This window comes from Schistocerca gregaria, chromosome 9, assembly GCF_023897955.1.
Source record: "Schistocerca gregaria isolate iqSchGreg1 chromosome 9, iqSchGreg1.2, whole genome shotgun sequence".
In the NCBI taxonomy this organism is placed as follows: domain Eukaryota; kingdom Metazoa; phylum Arthropoda; class Insecta; order Orthoptera; family Acrididae; genus Schistocerca; species Schistocerca gregaria.
Genome location: NC_064928.1, coordinates 234,588,513 through 234,614,188, shown reverse-complemented (window position 1 = coordinate 234,614,188; position 25,676 = coordinate 234,588,513). Strand labels below are relative to the sequence as shown.

At 45.8% G+C, this 25,676-nt stretch overlaps 1 protein-coding gene across 1 annotated transcript in view; it reads right to left on the bottom strand.

Annotated features, from left to right (window-relative positions):
* Positions 1 to 1,896: 1,896 nt before the first annotated feature.
* The window catches only part of LOC126291529 (uncharacterized), a 35,699-nt gene continuing 11,919 nt past the window's right edge, over positions 1,897 to 25,676 (bottom strand). The window contains exons 2-3 of the mRNA XM_049985031.1: positions 11,046 to 11,354; positions 1,897 to 2,169 (exon numbers count right to left, since the gene is read on the bottom strand). Of these exons, the coding sequence (XP_049840988.1) occupies positions 1,897 to 2,169; positions 11,046 to 11,354 (582 nt within the window). The remainder of the gene's footprint in view (positions 2,170 to 11,045; positions 11,355 to 25,676) is intronic.

Here is a 25,676-nt window from a genome sequence, read left to right as displayed (position 1 = left end):
AGGCTACAGATGATTAAAATACATACATTCATCACCGCAAAAACTGTCGAAGACGAATCAATCATAGCGCAAGATGATGCTAGGCTTTTGTTGGGACAGCCACTGTATGGTGTTACGCTTTGCTCGTAACTGACACACGACCACGGGAGCATACTACGTACAATTACGTTGTACATGCTGCTTCTTGGGTCTTTGCCCCATATTCGTCTGCTTCGGTAGCTCAGATGGTAGAGCACTTGCCCGCGAAAGGCAAAGGTCCCGATTTCGAGTCTCGGTCGGGCACACAGTTTTAATCTGCCAGGAAGTTTCAAAATACCTTATCCTGCATCTGCGGCGCAGGGCGTGTTCCAGGCAGCTGTTCACCTAGATGGCAGGATATCCAAGCACGACCACCATCCTGCCGTAGCAGCAACTGTAACTGATCTGACCAGACGACATGTTTTCAATAACCCACTATCCAACATCGTTTATCCCATGCCCATTGCAACTGTAGTAGACGATGTCGTAGGGTCAACATGGGTCAAGTAAAAAATGTCTTCTATGTACCCCCATGTTCAACAATTTACGCGGAACCGTGTGCTCCATAACGTTGTTGTGATGCCTCGTCTATGGAGGAGAAATGCGTACCATCACGTTTCCGACTTTGATAAAGGTCGGATTTTAGCCTATCGCGATTGCGGTTCATCGTATCGCAACATTGCTACTCGGGTTGGTCGAGAACCCAATGACTGTTAGCAGAATATGGAATCGGTGAGTTCAGGAGGGTAATACGGAACGCTGTGCTGGATCCCAACGGACTCGTAACACTAGCAGTCGAGATGACAGGCATCTTATCCGCATGGCTGTAATGGATCGTGCAACCACGTCTCGATCCCTGAATCATCAGATGGGGACGTTTGCAAGACAACAAGCATCTGCACGAACAGTTCGACGATGTTTGCAGCAGCATGGACTATCAGCTCGGAGACCATGGCTGCGGTTACCCTTGACGCTGCATCACAGACAGGAGCGCCTGCGATGGTGTACTCAACGACGAACCTGGGTGCACGAATGGCAAAACGTCATTTTTTCGGATGAATCCAGGTTCTGTTTACATCATCATGATGATCGCATCAGTGTTTGGCGACATCGCGGTGAACGGACATTGGAAGCGTGTATTCGTCATCGCCATACTGGCGTACCACCCGGCGTGGTGGTATGGGGTGCCATTGGTTACACGTCTGGGTAACCTCTTGTTCGCATTGACGGCACTTTGAACAGTGGACGTTAAATTTCAGATGTATTACGAGCCGTGGCTCTCCGTTTAATCTGATCTCAGCAAAACCGTACATTTCACCAGGCTAATGTACGACGCATATTGCAGGTCCTGTACGGGCCTTTCTGGATACAAAGATGTTCTACTACTGCCAAGGCCAGCACGGTCTCGAGATCTCTGACGAATTGAAAACGTCTGGTCAATGGTGGCCGAGCAACTGGCTCGTCACAATACCCTAGTCACTACTCTTCATGAACTTTGGTATCGTTTTGAAGCTGCATGGGCAGCTGTACCTGCACACGCCATCCAAACTCTGTTTGACTCAATGGCCAGGCGTATCAAGGCCGTTATTAGGGCCAGAGGTGGTTGTTCTGGGTACTGATTTCTCAGGATCTATGCACCCAAATTGTGTGAAAATGTAATCAAATGTCAGTTCTAGTATAATATGTTTGTCCAATGAATACCCTTTTATCATCTGAATTTCTTCTTGGTGTAGCAATTTTATTGGCCATTAGTGTATAAAAACACGTGGTTGACGATGCTAATGAAGACAGCGTTGGCAACAGTTAAAAAAGGAATGCACAACACTGAATGTGCACGTAAACACTGCACTATAGAGCACGAAGATGACACACCACAGCCTAAGGCAGATGGGGCGCCCTCAGCCGCTGCCCGCTGGAACCGGACAGCAGCGTGACGTCAGCGTCCTCCTCCAGCTCGAGCAGCGTTGCCAGGTCGCCCTTGAGACTGCTGGCGGGTCCTGGAGCGGACTCCGCCACGCACCGCACAACGACCACCTCGCTCTCCAGCAGTAGCTCGTCTGACTGCACGTCCTTCGGCTGGCTGAATCCTCGCAGCCATTCCTTCCGCTGCACCTCGCCCACTTTGAACAGCTCAGACTCTATGACAGGCAGCTGTCGACACGAAAATTTTTACACCTATTGATGAATCCAGACAACGGTTAGTTTAGCTTCAGAAAAGGCAAAGGCACCGGAGAGACATTTTCAGCTCTGCATTTGGTAATGAAGGACACACGTAATAAAAATCAGTATACTACCACAGGACGTAGCTAATTAACCCCCTAAGTCACTAAATATTATATTCTATAAAGCAAAGAAATAATGGCAGTATGTGAAGAGAATGTCCTCTGGTTTCCAACCGGGTCAATTGCTTAAAAGTACACGAGCTTTCGGCCAAGCACTCTTTGGCCATTGTCAAGTGGTATGACTGCCAGTGGGCTGTTGGTACGCCCTTAGACAGGCTGTTACAAAAAGGTACGGCCAAACTTTCAGGAAACATTTCTCACACACAAAAAAAGAAAAGATGTTATGTGGACATGTGTCCGGAAACGCTTAATTTCCATGTTAGAGCTCATTTTAGTTTCGTCAGTATGTACTGTACTTCCTCGATTCACCGCCAGTTGGCCCAATTGAAGGAAGGTAATGTTGACTTCGGTGCTTGTGTTGACATGCGATGCAATGCTCTACAGTACTAGCATCAAGCACATCAGTACGTAGCATCAACAGGTTAGTGTTCATCACGAACGTGGTTTTGCAGTCAGTGCAATGTTTACAAATGCGGAGTTGGCAGATGCTCATTTGATGCGTGGATTAGCACAGGGCAATAGCCTTGGCGCGGTACGTTTGTATCGTGACAGATTTCCAGAAGGAAGGTGTCCCGACAGGAAGACGTTCGAAGCAATTGATCGGCGCCTTAGGGAGCACGGAACATTCCAGCCTATGACTCGCGACTGGGGAAGACCTAGAACGACGAAGAAACCTGCAATGGACGAGGCAATTATTCGTGCAGTTGACGATAACCCTAATGCCAGCGTCAGAGAAGTTGCTGCTGCACAAGGTAACGTTGACCACGTCACTGTATGGAGAGTGCTACAGGAGAACCAGTTGTTTCTGTACCATGTACAGCGTGTGTAGTGGCTATCAGCAACTGATTGGCCTCCATGGGTACACTTCTGAAAATGGTTCATCCAACAATGTGTCAATCCTCATTTCAGTGCAAATGTTCTCTTTACGGACGAGGCGTCATTCCAATGTGATCAAATTGTAAAATTTTCACAATCAACATGTGTGGGCTGACGAGAATCCGCACGCAATTGTGCAATCACGTCATCAACACAGATTTTCTGTGAACGTTTGTGCAGGCATTGTTGGTGATGTCTTGATTGGGCCCCATGTTCTTCCACCTACGCTCAATGGAGCACATTATCATGATTTCATACGGGATACTCTACCTGTGCTGCTAGAACATGTGCCTTTACAAGTACGACACAACGTGTGGTTCATGCACGATGGAGCTCCTGCACATTTCAGTCGAAGTGTTCGTACGCTTCTCAACAACAGATTCGGTGACCGATGGATTGGTAGAGGCGGGCCAATTCCATGGCCTCCACGCTCTCCTGACCTCAACCCTATTGACTTTCATTTATGGGGCATTTGAAAGCTCTTGTCTAAGCAACCGCAGTACCAAATGTAGAGACTCTTCGTGCTCGTATTGTGGACGGCTGTGATACAATACTCCATTATCCAGGGCTGCATCAGCGCATCAGGGATTCCATGCGACGGAGGGTGGATGCATGTATCCTCGCTAGCGGAGGACATTTTGAACATTTCCTGTAACAAAGTGTTTGAAGTCACGCTGGTTCGTTGTGTTGCTATGTGTTTCCATTCCATGATTAATGTGATTTGAAGAGAAGTAATAAAATGAGCTCTAACATGGAAAGTAATCGTTTCCGGACACATGTCCTTTAACATATTTTCTTTCTTTGTGTGTGAGGAATGTTTCCTGGAAGTTTGGCAGTACCTTTTTGTAACACCCTGTATACGCTAGCTGCCGGCTGTGACGTCACTGGTGCCCGCGACATTGCGCATGTTTTGAGTCGGCGTTCGATGTGCCCTCTTCAGCTGTGTGATCGCTGAATCCCACGCAGCGCTGAGCTACAAGACACCGTCTCTATTCAGGGTGTTTGCGGTAATTTTTATTTCAATAGCTTACTTTATTTAACTGTCCCAGAAGCCGTTAGTGCGACCCACGACAGAGGTATCGTCATCTTTTATGTGGTGACCGTTTTCTAACACATGCTCAGCTAACGCAGATTTTTCCGGATAGCGTAGGCGATAATACCTGTCATGTTCTTTCCTGCGTTGTTCCACAGTGAGAACCGTTTGTCCGATGTACTTCTGGCCACACTCACAAGGTATTTCGTAGACTCCAGGTGTTCTGAGACCTGCTGCGTCTTTAACCGGTCTCAGTAATTGACGGATTTTCGTTGGAGGCCTGAAGATTGATTTGATCTTGTGTCTTTTCAACAGGCGGCTTATCATGCCCGACACAGAGCCGCAGAATGACAGCAAAGCAAGTTCATTTTCCTGCTCTTCGTTGGTGGTCTTATTCTGATATTCCCCAGAAATCACTTCTTTCACTTGATGGGCGCTGTAGCCGTTATTACTGAAAACCTTGCGTAGGTGGCTTAGTTCGTGGGGCAGGTTATCGTCGTCTGATATTCCTCTTGCACGATGCACCAATGTTTGTAATACTGTGCGCCTCTGTGCTGGATGATGATGGCTGGTGGCGTGCAGGTACAGGTCTGTGACCATGGCACCCATTTCGTTTACGATAGACAAGGAGGAAGTGCAATGCATTTACTTTTCCCACCTCCATGGTGAACTGAATAGTACTGTTGATGCCACTGAAGTGTTCCAAAAACTCGTCTAGTTTCTCTTACGTCCTCCTATTTCGTGTACAACGACCAGTATTACGATCAGACAGATGGCGTAGCAATGGGTAGCCCGTTGGCTCCAGCTGTTGCAAACCTCTTCATGGAGAATTTTGAGGATATTGCCATAGATACTGTGCCATTGAAGCTGAAGTGTTTTTTTTTCGATACGTTGACGACACTTTCGTCATTGAGGTTCGAAAAGGTAACACCCTGTCCACAAGACAGCAGGAAGGAGAACAAAACGCAGAGGCGTTCAAGAGGTGATTTGTCAGTTCTAGGTACACTACCGGCCATTAAAATTACTACACCAAGAAGAAATGCAGATGATAAACGGGTATTCATTGGACAAATATGTTATACTAGAACTGACATGTGATTACATTTTCACGCAATTTGGGTGCATAGTTCCTGAGACATCAGTATCGAGATTAACCACCTCTGGCCGCAATAACGGCCTTGATATGCCTGGGCGTTGAGTCAAACAGAGCTTGGATGGCGTGTACAGGTACAGCTTAAACACGTTGCCATAGTTCATCAAGAGGTTTGTGAAGAGCCAGTTACACGGCCACCATTGACCAGACGTTTTCAATTCGTCAGAGGTCTAGAGAATGTGCTGGCCACGGCAGCACTCGAACATTTTCTTTATCCAGAAAGGCCCGTACAGGACCTGCAATATCCGGCCGTGCATTATCCTGCTGCAGTCGCAGAAACGAATGAAGGGTAGAGCCACGGGTCGTAACACATCTGAAATGTAATGACCACTGTTCAAAGTGCCGTCAATGCGAACAAAGTGAGGTGACCGAGACTTGTAACTAATAGCACCCCATATCATCACGCCGGGTGATACGCCAGTATAGCGATGATGAATACACGCTTCCAATGTGTGTTCATCGCGATGTCGCCAAACAGGGATGCGACCATCGTGATGCTGTAAACAGAACCTGGATTCATCCGAAAAAATGACGTTTTGCCATTCGTGCACCCAAGTTCGTCGTTGAGTACGCCGTCGCAGGCGCTCCTGTCTGTGATGCAGCGTCAAGGGTAACCGCAGCCATGGTCTCCGAGCTGATAGTCCATACTATTGCAAACGTCGAACTGTTCGTGCAGATGGTTGTTATCTTGCAAACGTCCCCATCTGTTGACTCAGGGATCGAGACGTGGCTGCATGATCCGTTACAGCCATGCGGATAAGATGCCTATCATATCGACTGCTAGTGATACGAGGCCGTTGGGATCCAGCACGGTGTTCCGTATTGCCCTCCTGAACCCACCGATTCCATATTCTGCTAACAGTCATTGGATCTCGACCAACGCGAGCAGCATGTCGCGATACGATAAATCGTAATCGCGATAGGCTACAATCCGACCTTTATAAAAGTCGGAAACGTGATGGTACGCATTTCTCCTCCTTACACGAGGCATCACAACGTTTCACCAGGCAACGCCAGTCAACTGCTGTTTGTGTATGAGAAATCGGTTGGAAACTTTCCTCACGTCAGCACGTTGTAGGTGTCGCCGCCAGCGCCAACCTTGTGTGAATGCTCTGAAAAGCTAATCATTTGCATACCACAGCATCTGTAGGACGTCGTCTTCGTGGTGTAGCAGTTTTAATGGCCAGTAGTGTAATTTGTATTGTATACTATACTGAACTATGGGGTGTTTAGAATTAAATCTGAGCCACTGTAGACATAAAACTTAAGTATTTACCATAAGGGTACCCAACTTCACAGGAATGATATTGAAGATTGGTCTGCAGGATTTGCGTTGTTAGTGGTCTTAGTGTGATGACTTGCAATTAGGGACCAGTACTCATGTGGTGACGTAGGGTTGCAACACAAACATCATTGTGCATTGCAGACAGTGGACATAGATCTGGACAAGATGAGCAGGGCTTTATTCGCAATGCTGTTTCATCAAAATAACAGTAACCGCGCTGCTGCTCTCCGCGAGAGGTCCTAATTCCGCATCAGAGTCGAAGAAATTGATTCGGTAATTTAGAATTAACTGGCGATTTGGGAATGATTCTTGGGAAAGGCTGATGGCCAATTACGCCCAAATTGTTGAAGAAGTAACTGTTGCCTCGGTTGAGGATGCTGGATGCATCTTGAAGTAGTGCAAGAGCTGGTGACTACATCTGAAAGTTTCCGAAAAGAGCTGTAAACAGCTGTGTAATGGTGTGTCTAGTGCAGTTCGAGGCTGTCGTGAGTGCACGCATTGAGCATAGTTTGTAACCCGGAACGTATATAGGATACACAATTAACAAATGTTACCCTCTCAAGTGGAAATTAAACTGGGTTTCTTTCTTTGCTTCATTCCATATTTATTTTCTGCATATCCTTACAAATCTTCCCACAAAGTTTCAATGTCGTACGATCAGTCGTTTTTCATGGAGGCCCTCTCAAGTAGCGAATGTTTAATTACAACCGTACTGTATTCTGATTCTGTCTCTGGAGCTGACTGATTTTCATTCCCAAGTCGCTTTTGGGTTTCCTGACTCTGTATCTTGCATGCTCCTCTTCATTTTGACGTTGCATTCGAGAGACATGTCATTTTCTTTTGCACTGGGCTCCGGACTGGATCTGACCGCTGTCTTCATCCTGACGACTGTTGCCATTTTGCGACATCCTCAATTTCCACTTCATTTCAGATGGTGTTTTGGTTAGTCCAGAGTTTGAGCCCTTGAACATTTACTTGTATTTCCACTATCTGACCTCAACCTTCAAATTTAATTTGAACAACGTCTCTACAGCCTAATTACACCATACAAAAGACACTGTGTGAACATCAGGACGCAGTGAAAGGTTACTGTAGCAGGGCGATAGGGGCAGCACTGAGCGACAGTCGGTTGTTTATCTGGAGAACAAACAGACTGGAAGCAGGAGCTAAGCCCTGGGTGCACCGATATGCAGAGATAAGTGCCACCAGCAGTTAATCAGCAGCAACGCGATCAGCATCAGGCCATATGGATATCAACACATTGTTGCATCACTGTACCAGCCACTGATCTCTCTCTTTTTTTTTGTTTTTTTTTTTGTTTTGTTTTGGAAATTTGTGGTAAGTTCCTATGGGACTGGTCATTGTCCCTAGGCTTACACTTAAATCTGACCTAAGCTAATTTACGCCAAGGACAACATACAAACCCATGACCAAGGGAGGACTCGATCCTCCGGCAGAGGGAGCCGTATGAACTGTGGCAAGATGCCTTAGACCGTGCGGCTACCCCACGCGCCACTTATCTCTCCACAGCCCCAGTAAGGGTTCAAATGGCTCTGAGCACTATGAACATCTATGGTCATAAGTCCCCAAGATCTTAGAACTATTTAAACCTAACTAAGCTAAGGACATCACACAACACTCAGCCATCACGAGGCAGAGAAAATCCCTGACCCCGCCGGGAATCGAACCCGGGATTCTAAATAAACATAATTATTATTACACTCTACTCACATTTGAAATACGACACCCTCCAACACACATTACAAGGTGAAATGGTTCAAATGGCTCTGAGCACTATGGGACCCAACATCTGAGGTCATCAGTCCCCTAGAACTTAGAACTACTTAAACCTAACTAACCCAAAGAAATCACACACATACGTGCCCGAGGCACCGTAGCAGTCGCGCGGTTCCAGACTGAAGCGCCTAGAGCCGCTCGACCACCCTGGCTGGCCATCATAAGGTCACTTGCGCAATATAAATAGCGTAACTGAAGGCAATAATGAGGTGCAAGTTTTAGGTCATGTGCAATTTAATGGCCAGTTTGGAAATATTCCGATGGTGGCAGCACCATGTAAGTAACGAATAACAGAGTGTGTGTGTGTGGGGGGGGGGGGGGGGGAGGGGAAAGTTTCCACTTCATGCTTTTAGCGTTATTGCAGCAACAGCAACTTCAGTGTGATTTGGGTAGCTGTCAGAGTGTGGTTACGTGCTATAAGCTTGCTTTCTATTGATACCGAATATTATCTGTGCGTTGAAGGAGGTACACATAAATGTCTAACGTCATTCTCATTTAATGTCTCGTTTACTATGTGATTAAAATAATGCTTTCATGTATTAAAGCATATATGTAGATTTTTAAATATTAAAATATTTTTCAGTACGTTTCATAAAAATTTTAATAAGATTTCTGCAGGTACTAACACCATTTCTGCATTTTTCTCGTCTAGGTGACGATATTGGTAAGCCCTGCCAAAATCTTTGTGCAAAGTGGTCTACTGAGGATCTGCGGAAGGCCACTGAAGCAGTTAGATTTGGAATTAGTGTTTCAGAGAGTACAAGGTCATTTAACATCCCATGAAGAACTCTTCAAGACTGGCCGAAAAAGAATGAAGGGAAGACTCCAACTAGGAAACTTGGTCGTAATCTGTTCATTAGCAGCATCAACATCGGGTCGTGCAAATACTGGCAAGAAAACCTCAATCAAAGCACAATGCAAGCCCTGTAATAAGCATCTGTACTGCCGTGACTGTGGTGGTGCTGGCGTAAGCTGTCACTGGCACACCAGTCAGCGCGAGGATCGATTATTAGGAGCTCAATCAAGCGCGCCTTTCACGAGAGAGGGCAGAGACACTCCTGCAAGCAATGTGCCGCCAACGCCCTCTGGACAGCGTGTATTCTGGCCACTGACTGGAGGGCCCCACTCACTCATCCAGTTTGGCATCTGTCAGTGGTTTTAGTTCTTCTCAGGCCATGACAGTACATAGAATCCAGATTAGAGACTGTAGTGGGACTACTACTGATGACCTTGTACCACAACACATGGACTCTATTCAGGTTAAGTACAAGTTTCTAGATCATGTAAATAAAGAACCGTAGTACTCCACATGCATTAATCCATAATCCTGATATCGTGCAAGTATGTACCCCAAATCAGTAAAAAGGTCATATACCGATCATACTATGTCCCGATCCTGACATACTCATCAGAAACCTGGGTATGAAGAAAAAGCTAGTGAGATGAAATTCTTGAGAAACAGTATTAGAGTCACAAAGATAGACAGGTTAGGAAATGAGAGGATGAGAGAGTTAAAAAAGGTGGGACCATGACAGGAGGAGATAGAGAAATCGAGGCTGAGTTGGTATCGACACGTTAAGAGGATGGAGAATACACGAGATGGAACTGGAAGGAAAGAGACCAAGAGGAAGACCGAGAGATAGATGGCTGAAAGGAGGGGAGGAATGCATCCAGGAAAAAGGAGAAGACTGGACCAAGGCGAAGACGGAGAGATGATTGCAAGACAGAAGACGATGGAGAGTCCTATGTTCCATACAGACCCGGCCAGAGGCTGGAAACTGGCCAAGATGATGATGATGATTAATCCACGTGTGCATTTGTGTTCTAGAAAGAGGATACCGGCTACCCAAAAAACATCCTCTCCATCGCTTCTTTGTGGTACAAGACTCAACAGGGGTGGCTACTTCTACAACAAAAGGAGCGAGGAGGATTGGATCCAGTGAACACAATATAAAAGTGGTATCATGAAACATGTGATAATGGATCTGTAAAAAACTTAGTGCTGTGTGTCTCTTGCGAAGATCGCTGCGCAGGACTTGAAAGTGACTGAATTGGAAGTTCTTTGTATGCTTAAATTTTGCATTGTTCCCATAACTGTGGAATGTATCATTTCCATTATTAATGATTTTACCTCGGTGGGGAGCCACATTCGCATAAAACCTTTTGAAAGGACGACTGTTCTACAGTCAAATGGCGGTTATGTCTTTCAGAAAACTTCAATTAGTGGTTCCAATTACGTTTTTTATTTTTTTATTTTTCACTAATATATGGTATGTTGGGTGTCATAAATGTGAGAGAATGGTGGCGTCAATACTCTTCTAAAAGTACTAAATATATGCCATTTAAGGAATCCATAAGGGAAATGTTAGGGCATAACTTATTAAAAATTATACACTTTGCACTTCTCTATATAACATTAGAGCCAATTAACTGAATGCATGGTGTTTTTACTTTCATTTAGCCTATACATTTGGGTATGAGTGATGGATCATCGAAATAACCTACTCTCAACAAAAGAGTGAGGCATAGTTGTTGGCGTACTTCTCTTATTTGACCAACTTTGCATTTGGCCTTGGTCTTGATGGTGGCTCTCACAGGTACTCCCTTCTCAGAAGAGATCAGCATGAAACCCAGGTAGAAGGCATCGTTGTGGTCTTTGGACAGTTCCATGCTCCATCTGCTGGCACTGGGGTGCTCAAACACTGGCGACGATGCTTCGAATATACCTTTTGGCAACCTCCTCAGCTGGTGGATATTCCACGTAAATGTAGCCGTCGTCGTCACAAAGTTTGTTATGGCTAGCTCACGTACACAGCCATCTCTCACCTGCACTTCGAAATCGTATGACCTCTGCAAAAAGAAGTGTATTTGTTACCATTTTGTAAGAAATATACCGGATACTAAACAGACCATTAGCATTGTAGGTGTGCATCAGCACCAAATGCCCTGAGCAAGTGGTTTTGAGTGTCCTACGGAGCCACTTACGCTATTGATACTTCTAATAAGTGATGTAGCTAGAAACGAACTAGAAGACAGTGAAACGCGCAAACACAGGTTTGAGAAAACTTTTATGGTATTTGCCTGCCTCATCTCGCTCCAGCCGAGGAAGATGGTGGCCTGGCTATTGTCTTTTCAGTATATACACGTAATGTGGACACCAATCAAGTTACAGATGTGCTTGGTATATCCTATTACAGAGGTCGTCGCGCTGAAGAATTCAGTGTCACGTTTCTATAGGTCACATACAAATTACTAAGATGCGTTTTGTTAAATGCTGAAGTCGGGAACAAATCGTTATTAATTGACAACAGTTTAATGGAAAACACGCGGAAGTCGTCAGGATGTCGGTTTAAGGAAATCGACACCATACGGTGACACACACACTTTTGTCAGAAATTGTGTTATCCATCGGGAATTTACGACTATACGGAGACTGAGTATAGAGCCGAGTTAATTCAAAGTACCGGAGAACTACAAATCACAGCAACGCGACGTGTGCAGGAACACCTTCAGAAACACCAGTGGCGGTATTTATTATTTTGCAATGCATATTTCTTGCTAGGTATTAGGTTCAGTTCTAATATATCCGCTTGTTTTTGTTAATGTTGCGATTCTTTGTTGCAGAGCAGTTCAGAAATAGTTGTTCCTACTTTGATTTTGCTGTTATTACCAAGCGAGTCATTATTACAAAAAGCTTTCAAATGGCTCTGAGCCCTATGGGTCATCAGTCCCCTAGAACTTAGAACTACTTAAACCTAACTAACCTAAGGACATGACACACATCCATGCCCGAGGCAGGATTCGAACCTGCCACCGTAGCGGTCGCGCGGTTCCAGACTGTAGCGCCTAGAACCGCTCGGCCACTCTGGCCGGCCATTATTAGAAAACTGTCTTTTTACTACAGTCGTGACAGCTGTTCATTTTATTTTGTGTTGTAGTATTGTACTAGAGTAGAGTCAATAACATAACGATTCCAGGTCCGTACCCAAAAATTATCGGAAAGAGGAAAGGACACTCCTGTATATGCTCAGCTGACTCCTTTGAGAGCCAACTAGCCCAAAAGTTGTAACACTGAACACCACACAAAAACTCTACACCCTCGGCAACATGCTGCGTAGCAACCACGGTAAGTTTCACCCTCTGTGAAAGATGTCATACCTCCAGCATTCACATCTGGCTGGTCTCGACATGGACGTCTGCTGTGATACGCTACTACTGCACATCCATCTGGGTACTGAATGCAACGCTTCCCATAACAATGCTGAAAGATGACTCTCAACTTTAAGTTGGATCCAATTGACCTACAAACAAGATGTAGTAAGTATTGTCTACTGAGGTTAGTTATTATCATCTATTCCAGAAAAAGGCTACAAATAATAATGTGTATTAAAATGATAGTTTTTGTAATAAACGAGACTGGCTTAATCAGGTAACAGGAACATAAAGCAATCAATAATGTGATTATTTACTGTTCTTTCTGGCCACAGTTGTACAGAGAAAGTACGATCCTCTTGATGCCTCCTTGGCACTGAATTCGGTGAGCTAATTTTATCGAACTCCATACTTTCTCAGTAACTGTTATGGTTGCGACAGTTAAGTTTGCGAAGGAGTTGAATTTATGTAGTTAGCAATGACATTCTTGGAAATGGCAGTAATTCAATGTTCCACTCATTCTGAGCAAAGGTATACACTGGCGGAAAAAATTGGAACTTCCTCAAGGTTCAAATGGCTCTGAGCACTATGGGACTTAACATCTGAGCTCATCAGACCCCTAGAACTTAGAACCAGTTAAATCTAACTAACCTAAGGACATCACACACATCCATGCCCGAGGCAGGATTCGAGCCTGCAACCGTAGCGGTCGCGGGAATTCCTCAAGGACAAAGCCATTTTATTGACAAGTGAAAAGTGACAGATAATTATTTTAGGAGTCGCGTCAACGAGGAGTGTAAACCCCTCTGGTGTCAAGGCAGGCGTATTTTCTTGCGTGGAAGTGACCATAAGGATGCTGAATAGCATCCTGCGTTAAATTGTCCGCAGCACCTTGTATCTTTCGTTGCAGTTCAAGAATGGTTCTTGCAGGGTCTTGAGAACGAGTAAGTTCGAGCTTCAGCATGTCCCATATGTGTTTAATTGGCATGGGACTTGGTGGTCGGAGCTGCTGATGTATGCCGCAGGCAGTGCGTTGAGTCGCAGTAGCCGTATGTGGATGTCCAGCGTACCTCTGGGGCGCACATCACCTTTCTGTCGAAGAAATTTCAGTAGCACCTGCTCAATATGGCACGCAATGGTTAGTTTACTCTGGAGAAACACCAAATGTGACTGCGAGTTATAACTGACGCCCCTAACCCCCCTCCCCCCCCCCCCCCTATACACTTTGAAGCTTAGCGTGAGACTTGCGTGTCGTAGGCGAATGCTCTGCAGATTAGGACAGTAACCAGGTCTACCCCATACATATGTATGTCTGTTATTCAATACAGACAGAATCCACTCTCATCACTAAACACAACTCAGTGCCATTCTGCTCTCCAGTTAACTCTTCCACAATGCCAGAGTAGCTATACTACGTGCTTTTGTGGTGTCAGTAGTAACCTGATCGGAATGCTGAAACGAAATGAAATAATCTTATGGCACTGATGGCTGGAAGTCCCCACCTGGGGAAGTTCAGATGCCAAGTTGCTGACACATAATTGGGCGACTTGCATGTCAGTGATGACGAAATGATGTTGAGGATAACAAAACACACAGTCTCTGAACTGAGAGAGTATCTGACACTGCTGGGAATCGAACCTGAGTCTACTGTATTTCAATCAGATGTGAGGGAGTGGACATCCTAATGTTGCTGCAATCTTACAGTTCCCAATGGTCCATTATGACACAGAAGGTGCAACTTATGCCCTGATTTCTCCTCTCCCCCGCCCAAATGTTGTTTGGTTGGCCGTAGCTGCTTGCACAATGTGTTGATCTTGATGTGTGCCTGTACTACATGGACGACCACAACCTGCTTTGCAAGTGTGGGAATGTTCCACACGCTTTTGTTGAAAGCAGCGACGCGCCACAGATACAATGTGCCCAAAATGTGCAGCACCCTGTCAATACGTTCTTCTAGTTTCCTGCAGGCCCACAATGCTACCGTTTTCCAATGGCTGAAGTTGTTTAGTAGTGGTACATACTCATCAGCAGGGCATCGTATACCATAGGATGAATGGTGCATGCACTGTTCATCTCTAAACTTATAGTAGTCACTGCCTATAGAGTCAAAACAGATGGTGCAGAGACTGGCCTCCAGAACATCTGATTGCTAATGACCAGGACAAGTGAATCACTAACTGTACAACCCCTCAGTATGCACATGGTGCGATGGTGCGAGCACAGTCCTTGAGGGTGCTCCATTTCTTTTTCTGGCAGCGTACGTATGTAGAAAACATTCTATGTTACTGAAATGGAGCTCCGAGCCATAACCACAATTCTCTGAGTAATCAAAATGATCATCCTAAGATGTATTACACTTAACTGACTCAGTTTTTCTAGGTATTAGTGGTCTCCTTCCTCAATGCAGTGTCACAAATGGCAGCTATCATTATCTCCGAGACTGTCACATATCCAATTACTGTAGTCCTAGATGTTACCAGCTGAAATAACTCACAGCTATAATTGGAATGTCTGAGAAGAGCATCTGGCTAGTTAATGTCTGATCACTCGGTAGAGGTAGGCAACGTCGCTCAGTAGTTGTAGTGGAGTTGGCACCCCACTGGCAGCTCACACAATTCCACGTCACTCCGTCACATCCTGGCAACCTTTTGATCTCCGACAAGGACACCTTTTAGGAGTGACTGTTGCACCACTCTGACACTACTGAGAAAGATTCTAATTGGCAGTCTGTCACACTGCTCTTACATGTAAATATATTCCACTGTCCAGTCACATTGTGGGCAACAGCCGTGCCGCACTGGATACACCGGTTCCTGTGAGATCACCGAAGTTAAGCACTGTCGGGCGTGGTCGGAACTTGGATGGGTGACCATCTAGCCGCCATGCGCTGTTGCCATTTTTCGGGGTGCACTCAGCCTCATGATGCCAATTGAGGAGCTACTCGACCGAATAGTAGCGGCTCCGGTCAAAGAAAACCATCACAACGCGACCAGGAGAGCGGTGTGCTGACCACACGCCCCTCCTATCCGCATCCTCAACTGAGGATGATACGGCGGTCGGATGGTCCCGGTAGGCCACTTGTGGCCTGAAGACGGAGTGCCAGTCACATTAATCTGACCACCTGCCAAAAGCCTCAATTACCACCTCCTTCAGTGTGGACCAGGGTGACATGCACAGGAAGAGAGTCAGTGAGGTTAGGGAAGGTGCTGACTGGGATGTGCTGACCCAAGACCCGTGGCCAACTGGGCTAGGTTTCCCGGTTGAGGATTGATGGCGCAAACTGACTGATCGAGATGGTCCCACAGATTGACGATTGGGTTTTAATCTGAGGAGTCTGATGGTAATCACATTCTGGTGCACTTCAGATCACGCACATACACTGCAAGCTATGTGACACGCTGTACTGTCCTGCTGGTAATGGAAATGAAATGAGCGTTTGGCATTATTGCCCAGGTGGACCCTTACGGGGCAGGTCCAGGTGCCTTGATGCAGGTCTTATTACATTCGATGCCACATTGGGTGAGATGCGCGCCGGATGGGGATGAAATGATGATGGAGACAACACAACACCCATCCCTGAGTGGAGAAAATCTCCGATCCACCCAGCAATTGAACCCAGGCCGCTTAAGACGGCAGTCCATCACGCTGACCATTCAGCTGTCGGGGCGGACGTCCTGCTGGTAGATGCCATCCTGCTGAGGAAAAACAAACTGTACGTAGGGGTGGACATGGTCCCCAAGGACAGATGCGTACTTGTGTTGATCCAACGCGCCTTCCGGAGTGATGAGATTGCCCAGGTAATGCAACGGAAGCATTCCCCAGATCATAATGCATGAAGGGTGTTTTCTTTCAGACTTTTCACACCGAACACGCCAATGGCCATGTATCTGGTGCAGCATAAAACCTGATTCTTCTGAAATGCCACCTGTAGCGACTCAGTGGACTTCTCGATCTGGTACTGGCATGCAGACTCCAGCCTTCGTTGCCGATGAATAGCAGTCAACAAGGGTGCATGAACCAGACGCCAGCGTCAGAGTACATGTGCAGAATGTTCGCTGAACAGTCGTTGAGGAGACGCTGACGGTAGCTCCTTGCTTCATCTGGGTGGCCAGTTGCTCAACAGTTGCACGTCTATTCGTCCTTCACATCTCCACAGCCGTCATTGACCCCTGTCATTTATGGCCCATGGTGCACGACAATTGTCTCGGCTCCAGTTTCGGATAGCGCCATTTTGCCATCTACATCTACATCTACATGGATACTCTGCAAATCACATTTAAGTGCCTAGCACAGGGTTCATCGAACCATCTTCACAATTCTCTATTATTCCAATCTCGTATAGCCTGCGGAAAGAATGAACACCTATATCTTTCCGTACGAGCTCTGATTTCCCTCATTTTATCTTAGTGATCGTTCCTCCATATGTAGGTCGGTATCAACAAACTATTTTCGCATTCGGAGGAGAAAGTTGGTGATTGGAATTTCGTGAGAAGATTCCGTGGCAACGAAAAACGCCTTTCTTTTAATGATGTCCACCCCAAATCCTGTCATTTCGGTGACACTCTCTCCCATATTTCGGGATAATACAAAACGTGCTGCCTTTATTTGAACTGTTTCGATGTACTCCATCAGTCTTATCTGGTAAGGATCCCACGCCACGCAGCAGCATTCTAAAAGAGGACGGACAAGCGTAGTGTAGGCAGTGTCCTTAGTAGATCTGTTACATTTTCTACGTGTCCTGGCAGTAAAACGCAGTCTTTGGTTAGCCTTCCCCACAACATTTTCTGTGTGTTCCTTCCCATTTAATTTGTTCGTAATTGTAATACCTAGGTATTTAGTTGAATTTACGGCTTTTAGATTAGACTGATTTATAGTGTAACTGAAGTTTAAAGAGTTCCTTTTAGCACTCATGTGAATGACTTCACACTTTTCGTTATTTAGGGTCTGCCACTTTTCACATCATTCAGATATATTTTCTAAATCGTTTTGCAGTTTGTTTTGATCTTCTGATGAATTTATTAGTTGGTAAACAACATCGTCATCTGCAAACAACCGAAGACGGTTGCTCAGATTGTCTCCCAAATCGTTTATATAGATAAGGAACGGCAAAGGGCCAATAACCCTACCTTGGGGAACGCCAGATATCACTTCTGTTTTACTCGATGACTTTCCGTCAGTTACTACGAACTGTGACCTCTCTGACAGGAAATCACAAAAACAAGTCACATAACTGAGACGATATTCCATAAGCACGCAACTTCACTACGAGCCGCTTGTGTGGTACAGTGTCAAAAACCTTCCGGAAATCCAGAAATATGGAATCGATTTGAAATCCCTTGTCAACAGCACTCAACACTTCATGTGAATAAAGAGCTAGTTGTCTTTCACAGGAACGATGTTTTCTAAGCCCATGTTGACTGTGTGTCAATAAACCGTCTTCTTCGAGGTAATTCATAATGTTCGAATGCAGTATATTTTTCAAAATACTGCTGCATATATACGTTAATGATGTGGACCTGTAATTCAGTGGATCACTCCTACTGTCTTTCTTGAATACTGGTGTAACCTGTGCAACTTTCCAGTTTTTGGGTACGGATCCTTCGTCGAGTGAATGGTTGTATATGATTGTTACGTATGGAGCTAATGCATCAGCATACTCCGAAAGGAACGTAATTGGTATGTAGTCTGACCATAAGAGTTGCTTTTATTAAGTGATTTAAGTTGCTTCACTCCTCCGAGGATATTTACTTCTACGTTACTTATGTTGGCAACCTTGCATGGCATATTTTAACCACGGTGCCAGACGAACAGTTTACAAACTTGGCAGTTTCGGAAATGATTCAACCCTTGTACCGAAAGCCAATTATCGTGTCGTTCTGGACGGCAGATATATTTCTTATTTTCTACATTACGACAACGACTACATTGTCCTGCACTGTTCTGGCATCTGCCGTCCGTTAGCGGTTCTTGCATGTTGTTGTCGAACATAGGGGAAGGTCACATTAATGTCCTAAACATACATGGCGTATTTGATAATCAAAATATCCACGGGTGTACTGCCGGTCTATAGAGTCCAACGGGCACAATATTTCGGCGATCAAACATGTCGCCATCATCAGGTGAACTGACGGACTGAGATCCTGTGAACGTGCCGGCATGGAGATCCGTACGCTATGGCTGCTCAGGGGGAACTGGGTTCGGTCGTGGCGGCGACCGATTTAAATACCCTCCGCCCGCGGCGCGCTCCCTGCGCCCTCCGCGCCCCGCGCCACGGTCGCGCGGTGGAACAGATTACGACAGCGTCTGAGAGGACGTCTGTGTGATGGCTCTGTCCGCCGTGGTCGTCACAACTATGCGTTTGCTCGATTTACTCTTGATTAACCCAATCGCTGGTTCCCAAGCCTTGCTAAGATTATAGCCACAGTCACGGCTTATGAGGTCGTCATTGGTGCGAATTTCGATGGCCTCTCTAACAACGCTGTCCCAGTATCTCGAAGTCTGTACCAGAATTCTCGTGCGGTCATACTCCATAGCGTGATTTTCCGACAAACAATGTTCAGCGACCGCCGACTTGCTCGGATACATCAGTCGAGTGTGCCTCTGGTGTTCATGGCATCAATCCTCGACGGTACGCATCGTCTGACCAATATACGACTTGCCACATTGACACCGAATCTGGTACAAGCCTGACTTCCTCAAACCGAGGTCATCTTTGGCGCTCCCCTACAGTGCACGAGTTTTATTCGGAGGACAAAACACAGTTCCGACCCGGTGTTTCTTCAGAATGCGGGCGATTTTCCCCGAGTGCGCCTGTGTATGCAATAAATGCAGTGCCTACCTCCTCCCTCGTGACTTCATCCATCTCAACAGGTTGTGCTGCAGTGGTTGGGCGGAGAGCACGTTGAATCTGCCACTCTGAATACCCATTTTTTCGAAACACAGTTCTCAGATGTTCCAATTCCTGGGGTAGACTCTCTGCGTCAGAGATGGTGCGCGCGCTATGTACTAGAGTTTTAAGTACCCCATTCCTCTGTGAAGGGTGGTGGCAGCTGTCTGCGACCTCATAAACCGTGACTGTGGCTATAATCTTAGCAAGGTTTGGGGACCAGCGATTGGGTCAATCAAGAGTAAATCGAGCAAACGTATAGTTGTGACGACCACGGCGGACAGAGCCATCACACAGACGTCCTCTCAGACGCCGTCGCAATCTGTTCCACCGCGCGACCGTGGCGCGCTACATTCCATACTGAGCGTCTGGTATATGAATTCGGAAGGGATCGGTTGGTAGGACATATTCTGAGGCATCAAGGGATCACCAATTTAGAATTGGAGGGCAGCGCGGAGGGTAAAAACCGTAGAGGGAGACCAAGAAATGAATACGCTGAACAGATTCAGAAGGATGTAGGTTGCAGTAGTTACTGGGAGATGAAGAATCTTTCACAGCATAGAGTAGCATAGATAGCTGCATCAAACCAGTCTCTGGACTGAAGACCACAACAACAACAACAACATGAATTCCTTGAAAGAAGACAGCCTCGCTTGCAAAATCTTTTTCATTTACAGGAAATGACGCGTTTCACCCTTTTGGGATCATCAGACTGGTGTAAAAATTGACGTGGAAAATGAATGTTGGTTTTTCCACATTAATTTTTAAGCCAATCTGATGATGCCCCAATAGGATGAAACGTGTTATTTCCTGTAAATAAAACATATTTTGCAACCGAGACTGTCTTATTTCAAGAAATGCGTGTTTCTTCATTGCCTTAATCAGTCACAACAGTCTTTTCTATAATTACCAAGAGTGGACGGATTTTGACGATCTAATTCGCCAATCGGACAGATTTTGGTACAGTAGCCCTCAGGAGGACATCCACCGCCTTTATCAATCAGAGCCAAACCGAATAACCGTTTGTATGAAGGCCGTAAGTGAACCAACGCGTTATCGACTTGCTCAGTTTGTGAAGTTCTTTCTCCTGAGTAAATCATCCAGTTTTTCAATGAAATTTTAGTCATCTGTTTGCCTATACATGTACATCATACTTACCGATTTCCGTCCCATTCGGATAATTCCTTCGTGGTCCGTAACTATTTTTTGTCCTAGAGTGTACTTTACCTACTGTCTTCGCGTAAAGAGGTTTAACTAAGTGCGTGACCGATTTTTATAGCCTGTTAGTTCCGTCTGTACCTATGCAACACCCACACACTTCCGGTTACTGACCTGTTACTTCCAACGAACAGCCGGCCGCGGTGGTCTCGCGGTTCTAGGCGCGCAGTCAGGAACCGTGCGACTGCTACGGTCGCAGGTTCGAATCCTGCCTCGGGCATGGATGTGTGTGATGTCCTTAGGTTAGTTAGGTTTAAGTAGTTCTAAGTTCTAGGGGACTGATGACCACAGCAGTTGAGTCCCATAGTGCTCAGAGCCATTTGAATCATTTGAACTTCCAACGAGTAAACTAAATTGCAGGCAGAATTATGCTCGGAAAAATGAAGAGGCTGGGCACTGTTCAGTAGTTAAAATGTTTATTGGACCAGTGCAGTGATGGACTGATACACGGCCTCGACCAAGAATACACTAAGTTCGGAAAATCGGTTGTGGAAGTCCACGAACATGTGCTGAAATTTCGCAATTCAAGTCTCGAAGAAATTTCATGTGGTCCCAGAATCTTGCAGAAGTTCTATAGGTTTCTATACTTGCGGCACAAAACAATTTCTACAATGATCCAGGCCAGCATGGCAACTACCCTTATAGCCTCGAGCTGTCGTTGCAAAGCCAACAGAATTACACATACTGCACGTACGAGGGTGAGTCAAATGAAAACCTTAAATATTTTATTAAAATATTATTTATTGTAAAGAGGTGGTTCAAAGCTGTATCACTTTTCAACATAATCTCCCCCACGCTCAATACAAGTCCTCCAGCGCTTACAAAGTGCATAAATTCCTTCAGAAAAAAATTCTTTTGGTAGTCCTCGCAACCACTCATGCACCGCATGGCGTACCTCTTCATCAGAACGGAACTTCTTTCCTCCCATTGCGTCTTTGAGTGGTCACTTGGGGCAAGGTCTGCTGAGTACAGTGGATGAGGAAGACATTCAAAATGCAGGTCTGTGATTGTTGCAACTGTTGTACCGATTCACGTCGCTTTGATTTGATTGTAGGCCACAGATGATTTTTTAGGAGATCTGTGTATGATGCACTGGTGACAGTAGTCCCTCCAACCATGTAATGCTCCAAAATGACGCCTTTTTCGTCCCAAAAGAGAGTCAGCATAACCATCCCTGCTGATGGTTCTGTTCGAAACTTCTTTGGTTTTGGTGATGAGGAATGGCGCAATTCCTTGCTCGCTCTTTACGTTTCCAGTTGGTGGAAGTGAATCCAGGTTTCGTCCGTAGTAACGATTCTTGCAAGGATGCCCGCACCTTCTCGTTCAAAGCGATGAAGAAGTTCTTCACAAGCATCAACTCGTGGTTGTCTCATTTCAGGAGGCACCTGCCGTGGCACCCATCTTGCAAACACTTTGTGAAACTGGAGCACATCATGCACAGTGTGGTGTGCTGACCCATGACTAATCTGTAAATATGCTACAATGCCATTAAGTGTCACTCGGCGGTTTTCCTTCACTATGGCTTCAGCTGCTGCAATGTTCTGTGGAGTCACAGCTCGTTGTGCCTGACCTGGACGAGGAACATCTTCCACTGAAGTCACACCATTTGCGAACTTCCTACTCCATTCGTAGACTTGCTGCTGTGACAAACAAGCCTCACCGTACTGAACCTTCATTCGTCGACGAATTTCAATAGGTTTCGCACCTTCACTATGCAAAAACCGAATAACAGAAAGCAGTTCTTCCCTGGTGCAAGGCGCAAGCGGGGCGACCATCTTTATACTGATACTGCGACTGTATGTGTGCGTCTGCACTGTGCTGCCACCTACAAGCCATTCTGTACGCTGTTTGTAACATGCTTACCAACTTACAGGATAACAGCCCGAAATTTCGATTTGTTATTACAAATTTAAGGTTTCTGTTTGGCCCACCCTCCTATTTTCACAAAACTTACACATTTAATGATTTTACTGACTTGCAGTTGCGCACTGATTCTTTTGAGCTATTAAAAATATGGCAGATCGATTGTCTTTTTCTCAGTAAATCTAAGGCAACGTCTTTCATCGGTTGCACGTGATCTTAACAACGAATAAAAATGGGATAAAACTAACCGCTAATGTTTCACATTTTTAGTGCCTGGCACTGGGTTCATCGAACCAGTCACACACCACCTCTCTACCGTTCTGCTCGCGAACAGCGCGCGGGAAAATCGAACACTTAAATCTGCCCGTGCGAGATCTGATATCTCTTATTTTGTTACAGTAATTATTTATACCTACGTAGGTGTGCGTCAACCAAATAATTCCACATTCGGAGAATGTTGGTGACTGAAATTTCGCGGAAAAATCTCGCCGCATGCAAAAACACTTTCCTGTAGATGTTTGCCATCTCACTTTGCGTATCTTATCTGTGACACTCTCTCACCGTTTTTCGTCCATCATAGCTGGTAAGGACCGCATGCAGAACAACATTACTCTAGCAGAGAATGGACAAGCCTAGGGAAGGCAGTATCTTTACTGCAATTGCTGCATCTTCTGTTCTATCAAGAAATCGCAGTTTTTGGTTCGCCTTCCCGCAACATTATATACACTACTGGCCATTAAAATTGCTACACCACGAAGATGACGTGTTGCAGATGCGAAATTTAACCGACAGGAAAATGATGCTCTGATATGCAACTGATTACCTTTTCACACAAGGATGCCGCCGGTGGCGACACCTACAACGTGCTGACATGAGCAAAGTTTCCAACCGATATTTCATACACAAACAGCAGTTGACCGGAGTTGCCTGGTGAAACGTTGTTGTGATGCCTCGTGTAAGAAGGAGAAATGCGTACCATCACGTTTCCGACTTTGATAAAGGTCGGATTGTAGCCTATCGCGACTGTGGTTCATCGTATCGCGACATTGCTGCTCGCGTTGGTCGAGATCCAACGACTGTTAGCAGAATATTGAATCGCTGGGTTCAGGAGGGTAATACGGAACGCCGTGCTGGATCCCAACGCCTTGGTATCACTAGCAATCGAGATGACAGGCATCTTATCCTCATGGCTATAACGGATCGTGTAGCCACGTCTCGATCCCTGAGTCAGCAGATGGGGACGTTTGCAAGACAACAACTATTTGCACGAACAGTTCGAGCAGCGTGGACTATCAGCTCGGAGGCCATGGCTGCGGTTACCCTTGACTCTGCGTCACAGACAGGAGCACCTGCGATGGTGTACTCAACGACGTACCTGGGGGCACGAATGGCAAAACGTCAGGTTCTGTTTACAGCATCATGATGGTCGCATCCGTGTTTGGCGTCGCACATTGGAAGCGTGTATTCGTCATCGCCATACTGGTGTACACCTGACGTAATGGTATGGGATGCCATTGGTTACACGTCTGGGTCACCTCTTGTTCTCATTGACGGCACTTTGAACAGTGGACGTTACGTGCTAGCACCCGTGGCTCTACCCTTCATTTGATCCTTGTGAAACCCTAAATTTCAGTAGGATAATGCACGACACATGTTGCAGGTCCTGTACGGGCCTTTCTGGATACAGAAAATGTTCGACTGCTGCCCTTTCCACCACATTCTCCAGATCTCTTACCAATTGAAAACGTCTGGTCAATGGTGGCCGAGCAACTGGCTTGTCACAATACGCCAGTCACTACTCTTGATGAACTGTGGTGTCGTGTTGAAGGTGCATGGGCAGCTGTACCTGTACATGCCATCCAAGCTGTGTTTGACTCTATGCCCAGGCGTATCAAGGCCGTTAATACGGCCAGAGGTGGTTGTTCTGGGTACTGATTTCTCAGGATCTATGCACCCAAATTGTGTGAAAATGTAATCACATGTCAGTTCTAGTATAATATATTTGTCCAATGAATACCCGTTTATCATCTGAATTTCTTCTTGGTGTAGCAATTCTCATGGCCAGTAGTGTAGAATGACGGTGAGTAACGTAACAATGTCGGCGAGTGAGAAACAACCTGTTGCAAGCGAGTTTCTACCCGCAGAAAACGTTCGTCCACACATTTAGCATCCTCTCCTTCAGCATGACAATGCAGGACCACAAAAGTGTGTTGCGACAGATGCGACAATCCGGCGTCTTCATCTCTATCATCGATCATTCTCCGTACAGTCTCGTCTTGGCCCCGCCCGACTTTTGATCTGTTTACAAAACTTAAAGAACACCATGGAGGACTCTTTGATGATGGTGGAATGGTGCGAGCATAGTTACGGTTGCAGCTTCGTCAACAAAGTCGAATATTCTATTGTGACGGAACCAACGCACGTCTCTCGTTGGGAGAAATGTGTTCGTCGCCAGGGTGACCTTGGAGAGAAATAAATATGTAGACATGAAAATAAAGATGTAGACTGTTAATAAAGTTTGTTTTATTCAAAAAACTCTAAGAACTTTCAAATATTCAGAAGCATTTCTTTTCAGCACAACCTCGCAGCAGACTCCTTTTGGCCAGAAATTCCCTCATCGCCTGTGTTAATCTGCTTCTTACATCCCTCTTGCTTTGTCCGCCATATGTTGTTTCATTTCCAAAGAACCGATTTTAATGTTAATTAGTCGTTAACTTTACTTCCGCTTCTAATAAATTCTTTGACTTTTTTTTTACTCTCAGTCCATATTCTGTGCTCGTTAGACTGTTCATCTCGTTCAGCCCATCCTGTAGTTCTGCCTTGTATTGTATTGTATTGTATGTTAACCTGGGGGCTAGAAACGCCGGAGAGGCTCCATTCTACCACAGCCGCAGTGGTCCAAAACCTGGTCCACATCCCCACGACGACTACCGCAGTCCACTTCAGCCCTCGGCCACCCAACACCGAACCACCCTTTCAGGGTTATTGTGCGGTTCGGCCCCTGGTGGACCCCCCCCCCCCCCCTTTCCCCTTGTGGAACGTCTCACACCAGA